The sequence below is a fragment of the Equus caballus genome, chromosome 16 (assembly GCF_041296265.1).
Source record: "Equus caballus isolate H_3958 breed thoroughbred chromosome 16, TB-T2T, whole genome shotgun sequence".
NCBI classification, from domain to species: Eukaryota; Metazoa; Chordata; class Mammalia; order Perissodactyla; family Equidae; genus Equus; species Equus caballus.
The window spans coordinates 54,010,149-54,022,350 of record NC_091699.1 but is presented as its reverse complement, the minus strand read 5'-3'; the positions used below and the strand labels follow the sequence as shown (position 1 = coordinate 54,022,350).

The window sequence follows — 12,202 nt, the reverse complement described above, 5'->3', positions numbered from 1 at the left end:
TGGAATATTATAATAGTTTAGATATATGTTAAAACCAAATAATTCTTCAGATGAGGAGATAATCTTTCACTAGAAAAGGAGATGAGAAGATAGCCTGGGAACTTAGTCTGGTGCCGGGTTATAATAATCTCTGAGCCAAAACCTGTGATGAGGCTTTCCTGAAGAATAGAAGTTAAATTACTTGCTGCTCACATGGTTCTAATCACTGTTTTCCCATGCTCCCTGGAATAAATTGTGGTCTAATAGTCTTCCTATTTTTGCTACTATAACTAGCCAACATTTCTGCGTATTTATTATCTGATAGCCACCAACCTAAGTGCTTTGCATGGTCTGTCTCATTTAAAATCCTTAAACCAAAAATAAGCAACAATTACTTTCTGAGGTCATTTACGTGTGGTGGAAGCAGATAATGTACAACTACAATTTAGACATTGCTGCAGAGCTTTTAAAAAATTGTTTTCAGGGGCTGGTCTTGTGGCATAGTGGTTAAGTTCAGTGTGCGCTGCTTCAGCAGGCCGAGTTCATGGGTTTGGATCCTGGATGTGGACCTACACCACTCATTAGCCATGCTGTGGTGGTGACCCACATATAAAGTAGAGGAAGATTGGCATGGATGTTAGCTCAAAAATAAAGTAAAAAAGGGTTTCAAACTTTTTTGACTATAACCCTCAAGTAAGAATTATATGTGTGTGTGTGTCTGAAACAGAAGTTTTGTGGAGTTATGCTTGTTGTGATATATTTTCCTATTCCAAAGTGGCTCTGACTCTCTAAATGGATTTTACTGCTCACTAATGAGTAGTAACTTGCAAGATTAATATAAGAAATTAACAGTGACGTTCTGATGTCATCTGGGAGACCAGACTGAACTAACACCTGTGCTTAATCTATGGTTATACTTTATAAAATTTGTGTATCCTTATAGACAGGGACCAAAGGGAACATGGAATGTGTGCTGAGCATATTCCAAGTGTTAAGCACCATGCTAGGTTCTGAAGACACAGGACGGACCAATTATTGGAGCAATTTACTTCCTTTCCCAAAAAAAGGAAAGTTATCTGCTCTAGTATATATACTTTGTATAACTTGTTAAACTGGCATTTTACCTAGAGATGGTTTTTTTTTTTTTTTTTTTGAGGAAGATTAACCCTGAGCTAACTACTGCCAATCCTCCTCTTTTATTTGCTGAGGAAGACTGGCCTTGAGCTAACATCCATGCCCATCTTCCTCCACCTTATACATGGGACGCCCACCACAGCATGGCTTTTTGCCAAGCAGTGCCATGTCCACACCCGGGATCCGAACCAGCGAACCCCGAGCCGCTGAGAAGCAAAACGTGCTAACTTAACTGCTGCACCACTGGGCCAGCCCCTAGAGATGATATTTTGAAGATCCATATTAAACAAGGCAAGCCAAAACTAAGGCAAAAACAGAATAACTACTTAACCAGGGATAGATGAGAGTTTCCCTCCCTCAGGTTTTCCTTTGTCCTGCCTCTTCTTGAGGTAGCAGGTCAGTAAGAGCCTAGACCAGACTGGGCCAGATCCTTAACAAATCTGTAACAAAAATTTAATCATCTTTTAAGGTAAAGTATGTTTAATAAAGGGTTCATTTTCTCTTTAGGAGGTAAGTCAGTAGTGAGTAATACTGGCTGTTTCCTAACATGATTGTTTGCTGCTTTCAACTAGGTGGCTGTTTCATTAATTCCAGTCATACCCCTGGCACGCCCTCCCACCCACCTCAGCTCTCACTGTGGGCTGTAATAAGAGGAATTTAGGAGACAGTCAAAATATCAGAGATTGTCTCTGCCATTAAAAAACAAAACAAACTCATTCCTATCCCCCTTCCCATACACTGTTAGAAAATAGTCTCTTAACACTTTAAAGCAGTGAAGGCACTTGAGTATATGGAAATCTCATGTATCATATATTACCATAAAGATTCCTAGTTACATTCCACAAATCTTCTGAAGGCTATGAAATCTAGAGTACAGTGTTAGGACTGGCCTAGAGTTGCTGAAACTTGAGCTTTACCTTTACTGATATGTTTATCTTATGTTTTTTGGCATGTTCTTAGGAGACAGAGCCTTCTGCCCAATGGCTTGTTGGCATCTGTTAGTATACTGGCGTGAGGCAGTATGGGTTTTAGCCTGAGTTCTACATTAACTAGCTTTGTGTCCTGGACTGGGTCACATAGTGCATCTCAGTTTCCTTCTCATCTGTAGGATGAAAGATTGGGCTGAGTATTCTCCAAGGGCTTGGAGCTTTATGATCTAGGTCTATGTTCTGAAGCTTTCTGTTTGGGAAAATGCAGCAAAGCAAAGGATTCATTACTAACTCATCTTTATTTGTGCTGACAAAAATAATGAAACATTTTCTGTAGGGAATAATAGCCATCTATTCTCATGTTCTGTTTTTTTTACCTTTCTGGTTCAATTATGGCTTATTTTTAATAAATAATTTTATTTTTAATAATATAGTATTTAATAATTTTATTTAATCATGTTTAATAATTTTATTTTTAATAAATAAATAATAATTATGAATTATTATTCATCCTTGGGAGATTTTTGCTGGTATTTGTTGGGTGTTTTGATTACAGCTGAATATCATCTTGTGTCAAGAGGAGCTTTATACTTTGTTCAGGATCTTTATGATGTATAAGACCATGATTTGGCCACATAGAGGTATTGCTGATAGTTCTGGTTTTCCTTCATCACATAGAGGTTTCATAAGATGGAAGAAATAAAAGTATTAGTGATATGAAACAATGTTATGTGAGGTGAGACTGAAGGTTTTCTGTTTGGTCAGTAAAGAAGAAAATTAGGAAGGGTTGGGAACAGAATCTAATACCAGTATACCATGATGTCATGGGTAGGGTAGGTGTGTTCCTATTTACCAAGCTAGAATCCCAAACTGGGGGGTATTTTTTCAGCCCATATTATTACATTATCCTTATGTTTGTGAAAAGTTCACTTAAAGTCCTTTTCAATCTGCCTAAAGTCCTAATGCCTACTACATTTTTAAAATGATTGGTAGAATAGGAGATAACTATTGTTGGTGTCTGAAGCCATATGAGTATAACATTAATCTCAGTCATTTCTTTAGTGTCACCCTTGAGATACATGGAACCATTGGATTTTTCTGAATGGTTGGTGATCTATATCATCTGCCAGAGTGTAGCTTAAATAACAACAAATGCTATCTTTTCTTGTTTCTCAAGGATAGTCACATAGTTTTCATGTACCCTTTCACACATCCTTTATTATCCATTTTTAGATACATTAAAAATGAAGCCCTCTTTCTACCATACACCTCTCAAATCCTATTAAATCTCAAGAATTCACACAGAATAAGAGCATGATGTATCCTGTTCAGTCATTAGTTTTCTCTTTGATGTGAAGGTGTTTGAAAGTGGTTCATTCTACCTTTACAAATTGTGTTAGTTCTTTATCGTCCTAGGGTGAATGTGCTAAATGAACTTAAATCTGTTCTTTCCCCAACAGGGTTAATCATCTCATTTTAGTGGAGCCTTGGGGTTTTCCTGAGCGACCAGACCTTGCTGATCAAGACAGACCAATTCCAGTTTGGATCAGAGCCTTGGGAGCAGCATTGACTCCTTTTAACCCTTTAGCTGGCCTCAGGATTGCAGGGCCCTTTGGTGAGTGCTTATGTCTGTGTCCTAGGAAAGCAGAATGTTTATAGATTAGCAGTAGAGGAGTATTTTAGTTGAAAATCTTAAAACAAAAAAATGGAAACAATTTTTCTCCTCCTCCTAAAAAGTACCAGTCCATTCATAAAGTTGAATGAAACCAGACTCTTCTCCTTGAAGAGGAGTCTTTATATTGTAAACATTACAGGTAATTAGCAAAGCAGAGATAGGCAGGAAATGCTGAGGATGAGGATAGCTGGCCTTGAACATTCTGAAAAAAGCCAAGCAAGCAGAGTGTCTTTGGGAGGTTTATCTGCTAGCCCAGCACATTGGGAGAAGTGCAGCATGTTGACCTGTTGGTGAACATTAGAGAGCATTTGGCTGGTTGATCATATCCAGCCGGCAGGTAGGTCACAAAGCCTGACTGATCCACCATGGGAACGACAGACACCATCACACTTACAAATTCTTTCCTTGCCCCATAATGTTAGAGTGTTTAGAAGATAGTCATCCTTTTCCACAAAGATTTTGGGGACTCCTTATTTGTGTTTCTGGTCACATTTTGAGGGTACCAATGTTTAGTCTCTGATTTAAGTTCACTTGACTCTCAGCTCCTCTGTCTCAGCCCCACAGCCAAGGGAATTTCCTTTCCTTGTTGTCGGAGATGGTGATGGTCTGGACCTCTGCCTTTTTCTCTTAAAACTTATGTCAGTTAGAAGCACTTCTAGCTGAAAGTAACTCACTGCCTAAGTGGTTTAAAACATAAGGCCTTTTCTTATTTCCTTAACAAGCAGTCTAGAGGCAGGTGGTTTTAGCATTTGTTCTCGTAGCTAGCTAATTGTTGTTAGGGTTTGAGTCTGTGTCTGTGATTCTCTCGACCTTTTTCCTCACAGTTGTGTGATGGCTGCTATGGCAGGAAGCATTGTCCCACAAAGCAGCACTCTGAGCAAGAAGGGAAAGCATGGAAAATGGTTCTTCTCTCCAAGATGCTCTTTGTCAGGGGGAAAAAATCTTACCTGGAAGTCCCCAGCAGACCTCCGCTTATGTTTCTGCCCACCCCTAGTTCTTCTACCAGCAGAAAAGAAGAAATCTCTGTGACCGATCAATCGTGATTTGTTCCCAAGGGATGAGTGAGGGGCTTGCTTTCCTGGGCATGTTGCTGCCTAATTAATATACAAAAGTTAGGTTCTGTTACAGCAGGAAAGGAAGAGAGGCATGGGGTATGGGGGGGGGTGGGTGGTGTTGTGGGTGAGGGTATGGAAATACTGCTGCATAGGTGACTGTAGATTCTGCACCCCTCAGCCAGGCCTGGCCCTCCTTGCCCTTTGAGGTAGGGAGAACAGTGGGACTGCAGGAATCACACGAGGGCACAGGAGTTGAACTGGTAACCACACTACGCTCCCTCAGTGTTCTTATAGATAGCCTTTTTCCCTCCCCTCAGTCTTTCACCCCTCTCTAATAGAGCCACTCCTTCTTAGGTACCTGGTTCTCCTTTGATGAACTACATCGTTTAATCTGTATAGTCCTGAAATATAAGTGGATTTTGCTTGCTCACAGTTACACAAGTAGCAATTATGGGAAAAGTTAAAGTATGAGAAGAAATTTGGAGACAGGGGTGGGGGAGGGAGGATGCTTAGGGGGGAGGGGACCTTTAAAGCCATGTCCTCTGTCTCCCATTATGGCTTGCATGTGGAGGTGCTAGTGGGGGGTGATGTAGAGTGTCAGCTGCATCCTAGAAAGTCTTGATGGAGCTGTATAATTCCTTCGCAGGTAGAAAAGTAGGGCCAGGAAAGAAGTAAGACTTTGCTAGGTTAATGGACAGTGATAGCAGAAAGAGAAACTGGCCAGTCTTGGGGACCCTAGAAGGGAAAACAGATGACTAGACGAAGGCTCCCGCTCTTCTCCCTCTTTTCTTTTGGGGGCCTAGTCCCTGCCTCTCACCTCAGGAGTGGCACCATGGAGGCCACTGTGGATGGCCTTAGCAGGGAGTATTGCTAGTGACCCAAGCAGAAACTGAATTTATTTTCCCACAGAAATATTTATATATCCCAATTCACTTTATTTAGATGTTAATGTGTTGGAATTGTGGAAGAAATACAAGTTAATAAGTTAATTTTATGTGTGAGCTGCTCTGTTCACCTGCCATGTTTAATAGAATTTATTTTCCTACAAAAAGAAGTCTTAGACAACTAACTTATGTTTTTGAGCTTCTAAAGCACATCTGTAAGTCAGTATATTTTTATATTTAATTTTTTATTTTATTTATATTTATAAAGTTATAAATATAAATATAAATTTATATATTTATATATAAATATATATAAATAAAATATAAAATTAAAAGATATATATTTATAAAATTAAATTTTATATTTAACTCTTTAATTTTTATTTTGATCTTAGGGAACTTGAGGAGAGCAGCTTCTAGGATCTGTGCTTTTTTTCTACCTAAAATATATATTTGAATACATGTATATATGTAGCATGTAACACAGCATACAAGCAAACACTAAAACTTCGTCTTAATTAGTCTGTAAATCTATTATAATTTAAAACATACATATAATTTAAAACACTCATTTCCTGTTAAATAGGTTTAAGTCTAGTGCAGCGTTTAAGGCCTGATTTCAAACGGAAGTATTCTTCGATGTTTGAAGATGATACTGTGACAGAATACATCTACCACTGTAATGTACAGACTCCAAGGTAAGGGTTATGATTCTAAATTTACTGTGTTTGTGTTTTAGACTTTTTTTTTTTAAATATAGGAATAGTCCAGGAGATTTTTATCAGTAGTTAAATGACTAAATTTAAAAGGACAAGTAGTTAAATGACTGTTACTTCTTAACTTACTCATCTATTCATGGGATACCTACTATATAAAACATTGTGCTAGATTCTGATGGGAGTTTAAAAAGCAAGATGTACTTTATCTTGCCCTAAGGTGCTTATGGGTAACTTGAGGAAATCTTGGTCTTAGGCAGTTCTAGAAAGTGGTTGGAGTTGAGAGAGTTTCAAGTAAAATAGCATTTCCAAACTGAGTATGAATATTCTACAAAAATAGGGGTGCTGGATTAAAACAAAAGTAAATGGTTTTCTATACCTTGGATCTTCTTATAATCTTTTACTCTGCCAAACGGTATTAAATCCCCAAATGCATGGGAGATGCTATGCAACATTTTTCAAGTTCAGTTGATGATTATACCCCTTTTTTACAGAGTAACTCTTAATGTCTATAGATCAGCATCCGAAACACTGCTGCCATGGGAGAGGGGTTGAGTAGAGGGGGAGGGGGCTTCTGCATGTATTTTGACAGTGATTAGAAGAAGGAGAGAGAGAGAGAGCATAGTAGCTAGAGGGAGCAAGAGGACCAAACAGAAGTGTTTCTTATCTTTAAAAAAATATGACTTAGGGATGTTGAGTGCAAGGCACCCATGGAGAAAACAGAGCCTGAAGTTAGTGGAGATCTAGGAAAAACCTGAAAGACAGGACCCTAGAGTCGCTAGGGAGAGGATCAAGAGTGGAGTGTCAAGGTGCGAGCTCCGGTTCTCATGCTTCGTTGTGTACCAGAATTATTGGGAGAGCTTGTCAAAAATGTGATTCCTGAGCCCTGTCTCTAAGACTCTGATTCAGCAGGTACTTTTGGGCCTTTAACAAAAGCCCTTTTGTTAAAGATGGGCTGCCTCTTTAACAAATGTTGCAGATGATTCTAGTATAGGTGGGCCGTGGACCACATTTTAAAACATAGAAGTAATACCTCGTCCTTTCTAAGACTGAGGCTTGGGTGAAAGGCTGTGGCTGGATGCAGAGTCAGCCTCCCTTGCCTTTTCTCCTCCCTCACTTTTGGTGGAAGATATCTACACACACTTTATTAAAAAGATTGAGGCCGTGAAAGCTGTTGAAGTGTAGCTGTAGCCTTAGTCTTTTGAATAAAGTAGGTTAGAGGTTCTCTGCCAAGAGTGAGGGAGGCTGGAGCGGTTTGGGGTACTCAAGAGATTAATGTTTTGTGACTCACTAGGCAATTGGGTCTGGTAGATTAGATCTTTATTCACTTCCACCTGGTCTGTCCCAGGTGCCTCATCTATTTCCCTGCATGACTGAAGTGTTTTATTCTTCGCTTGCTCACATTTCGTGATTACCCAGGTCTGTGTAGTCCTAGTGTGTTGCCTTTCTTGTGGAGGAACTTGAATTCTTCATAAAATACATTTTGTAATTTTGCCTAGTACCACAATGGAAGCAGAAATGACAGCAAAATGGATCTATCCTGGGAGTTTGCCAAGTGTTCCTTGTTCTTTTATGTGATGGTCAGTCAGGTGTGGTCATGAAAAAAGATATAGAAGAGGCCCAAGAAAACAAATTTTATTATATTCACAGGTCCTAGAGAGTGGGTCACTGAATGCCATGAAGGGTCACAGGGGGCTGCCAGATTTTGGTCAGGTGGCAGAACATAGGGGTGAAGGAAAAGTCTAGGCCACAGCCTTCATTGGATTCTTCAGAAAAGGCAAGGCAGGGAAGGATGAACAGTTTAGGACTGGCTAGTTGAATAATTTCTGTGGCCTCTAAGATGTAGGGTTGGTCTCTATTTACCTAGCCCTGAGATGATTAAGGCAGAGGAATATTGCCTCCTGGGATATGTGGGCTGGACAGAAGAGATATGGCTCCAGATTGGTTAGTTTGCATATCAAAGACATGTTCCTCATGCAGAGTCAGCCTTCCTCACTTTTTTTTCTACCTCTAAGAATTTGCTAGCTCCAGGAGGCACAGTCTCCCCCCAGCCAGAGAGATTTTTTAAAATGTCAAACACCATAATAAAAATTGTTAATTTTTATTAGAAACACCATAAGAAAATAAGAAATTTAAATAAGTTAAATAAGAAAATTAACAATATAAACAATACAAAAGAATACTTAATCTGAGTTTCTTCTTATCTTGTTATTGATTTTCCCATTACAGGTAAAAAACTGGTACCATGAACCTGTGGAAAAGCTACCTTCTATATTTGAAATGTTAGACTGAAAAAACACATTTTAGCTTATCCCTGTAGGGAATTTAATAATTTAATGATACGGAGTTAGGGTTGCTTGTTTGGATTTAGAACATGATACTTTTTTTTCATCAATCAGAGTTTGGAGCATCCTTGTTTATCTAACAAAACATATATCTTCTGTGGGGTATATACAGAAGTATATGTCTTCCGTGAGGTTTGTTCCTTACAATTTTAGTAAATTATTTTCCCTTTAAGCTGAGGCTTTTCTTAAATGGGGTCTTGAGAAGCTAAATATGAGTGTGTTTTGATAGAGGTATGAGTGTGAGACATACTCATCCACAGAAGTAATACCTGTGATTTTCTCCTTTTCCTTTAAGCGGTGAGACAGCATTCAAAAATATGACTGTTCCTTACGGATGGGCAAAAAGGCCAATGCTCCAGCGAATTGGTAAAATGCACCCTGACATTCCAGTTTCAGTGATCTATGGCGCCCGATCCTGCATAGATGGCAATTCTGGTACCAGCATCCAGTCATTACGACCACATTCATATGTGAAGACAATAGTAAGTGTGTGGCTTTCTCTGCTTTCACATCTGAACTAAACGCGCAGCCTAAGTCAGAGACCTGATATCACTTGTGATAGGGGCAGAGTTTGGCCCACACAAGTCTTCATGTCCAACAGTAAGTTGCCTTTCTTGGGGGCCTTGCCTGTCCCTAGAGGCAGAGAGTCTTTGAGGTAGGAGTGACTAAAAGCAGGACAGGTCCAGTAGCACCTCGAGCAACTCCCACCTCACAAGGAGTACATTCTCACTTTGTTCAGTTTATCTGCTGGTCCTATCATTAGTAGTCAATTTAGAAATTTTTTTTGCATATTAAAATTTTAGTAAGGTTCAATAGATTTTTCTCTTTATTCTCAGCTCCTTAATTTGCTGGAAATGTATAATTACTACAGATCAGTGTTGGTTTTTCTTTTATGTTTTATTTACATATAGCTGTTCTCACTTTCATTGCTTAGAGTCTTTGCTTATATCATTGCATTTTATTAAATGCTTTTACACACTGACCGTCTGACTGCTTTTCCTTTCTCAGGCCATTCTTGGGGCAGGGCATTATGTGTATGCAGATCAACCAGAAGACTTCAACCAGAAAGTAAAAGAGATCTGTGACACTGTGGACTGAGCACACTGAAGATGATGTGGGAAAACATACTGACTGATACAATCCCTCAGCAGTAATTCAGTCGATGGTGAAGAGTAAGGAATACAACAAAAGAATGAGGCAGTCTTCTTGACTGTACTTTGCACATGTTTTCTTTGTGAAGTTGCTTGCACATTTAAACCAGTTAGTGCCTTCTAGAAGAATGGCTTTCCTTTCTCCTACACAAAATCGAAATATACAAGAGTCTCTAAACCTAATAGCTTTAATAAAGGTTATTTGTCCTTCTGCTATAGTGAAAAATTAGAATTTTTCAACTGAAATTCTTTTCATTTCTATATAACTTTGCTATGTCAAGTACTTTTTATATTACATTCTATATTGCCAATTTTAAAGAGTGATTTCTGGGTCTATTATTTTATATCCTGTAAAAGTGCACTTTATTTTCTTTGCTTGTTGTTACCATGTCTAATAACTGATATAGTTAATCAAAATTCAATGTGTTTTTATGTAAAACTGTCACTTGTGTAGAATACTTCATTTTGAAATGGAGTGATGAGATAGCATTTTGGTTAAAAAGATGGGAGTTGATCACTAGCATTAATTTTTCTGTTTTTCCCATGTTCTCTATTTATGGCTGCAAAGCCATGTTCAACGTTTTGAATGTCATCCATCCTGACATATCTGCATCAGCATAACTCTGTGGAGTCGTCTATTTGTGATATAATTCTCCACTTCCAGCGAAACATGACATTAATACTTAAGAGATTCAAGTACTGAAAAGCCTTAAGTAAAAGAACTGTTCTTTTTAAAAACCCCCATTAGTACTCTTCTGTGAACCAGGATGCAGCTTTTCAAAGGAACAGATTCCCCGACTGAGAGGATATTAAGACTGTTACCTTCCAGTAAGCCAAATCATATATTTTCATTAACATCTAACTCTATAGATGGGTGCTAAAACTGGATTACATTTTTACCACTAAAATATAAAAATAGGTGGTGCTATTATGTCTCACAGCACCAGAAATAAGGTAGCACTTGGGTTTTGTTTTTTTTTGAGTTTTGTGTTAATTAAATAATTTACATACTTGAAGTTATATTACAAAAATTCTATAAGGTTGATTGAACTATTTAACAATAATTACCATCAAGTGTAGCACTTTCTTGCTGTTTTAAAGTGAGGAAAACTTCTTTGAAACTGTGAAAAAGCTCCATGTGGTAACTGGCTGCTGAGAAAACCCTCTGAAGAAGAAAATTGAATAGAATTGTCACCAAAAAGGCATCTTTGCCGTATATTTTGCTGACAAAACCTTGCTTGTCTCGGAAAAACGTGATTATGTAAATGAAAACAGTGAGGTAGAACAAGTAATGGTTTGACGGTTTTGACTATTACATTTTTTAAATGGTTAATTAGGAGATTTGTAATTGTTAGGAATTGTAAGGTGGTATCACTGTTGATTAACTGCCAGAAAGACCGAATGTTCTGTTTTCAGCATCATCTCCCCTACAAAAGAATAGGCAAATTATACTGAAGCATGACAGATAGCTTCCCCATGAACAGTTTGTCTCACTTGTCGGATTAGCTAGATTAATGTGAAAGGTAACGTGAGAGCCAAGACATGTTGTAAGATTTCTCTACTTTAAGAACGAAAGTAGCCTTTACTTTTTTGTTAGTATTTTGGATGGCCAGATTCAAACCTCTAAGTGGTAAAATAATTTGGGTAATATTTTTGTTTGGTATATTCTCCAGTGTCTCTTAATTATTCTTTGCTGGCCATATGACAGTTTTCACTTGTACAGGAGTTTCTGCCCGGGAAACTTGGTTCCAGCCCTTGAAGGAAGTTACTGGGTTCACTTAGTAAGCTACGGGGTTTCTGGCCACATATGTGCCAAGTGATTCAGGAAAAAGATGTACCCAAATGTCAGGTAGAACTTATTTTCCCACTGACTGATTTTGCTTTATTTGAAAAATAGTGTCATAATTCTTTTTAAAAGTTAAATTTTACCTTGGGCTATAGTATATGTAATTTTGTGAAGATTGAACTAGCAGAGAAGGTTACAATCCTCAAATTCCTGAAAATATGTGGGTGCTAAATGTTTTCTTTAAAAAAATTCTATTAGAGTAATTGATCTCTGCTAGATTATGCACAGTGTACTTTATTTTACAGAATATATTTTACTGTGATAGTGTTGTGTATTTTCTTGAGTTTCTAGTATGGCCCCGTCCATTTCTATTAGTTGTCTTAGGACCATGGATCCAGTAAGTGTTCAGTAGCAGTTGTTGGCATTCTGAGGGAAGGCTGCCCTGCAGTGCTGGGACCTTCATACACGGCTCTACCCATGTGCACACATCCCTTAGTATGATTCCTCTTTTCTTCTAAAACTAATTTTCAAAAACAAGGTTGCTTAAA

At 38.2% G+C, this 12,202-nt stretch overlaps 1 protein-coding gene across 3 annotated transcripts in view; it reads left to right on the top strand.

Moving 5' to 3' along the window:
- The window catches only part of ABHD5 (abhydrolase domain containing 5, lysophosphatidic acid acyltransferase), a 33,286-nt gene extending 23,100 nt beyond the window's left edge, over positions 1–10,186 (top strand). For all 3 annotated transcript variants that reach the window (XM_023620625.2, XM_023620624.2, XM_023620626.2), the window contains 4 exons: positions 3,503–3,657; positions 6,243–6,354; positions 9,013–9,199; positions 9,726–10,186. In XM_023620625.2, the coding sequence (XP_023476393.2) occupies positions 3,503–3,657; positions 6,243–6,354; positions 9,013–9,199; positions 9,726–9,815 (544 nt within the window). In that variant the 3' untranslated portion in view covers positions 9,816–10,186. The remainder of the gene's footprint in view (positions 1–3,502; positions 3,658–6,242; positions 6,355–9,012; positions 9,200–9,725) is intronic.
- Positions 10,187–12,202: the final 2,016 nt, after the last annotated feature.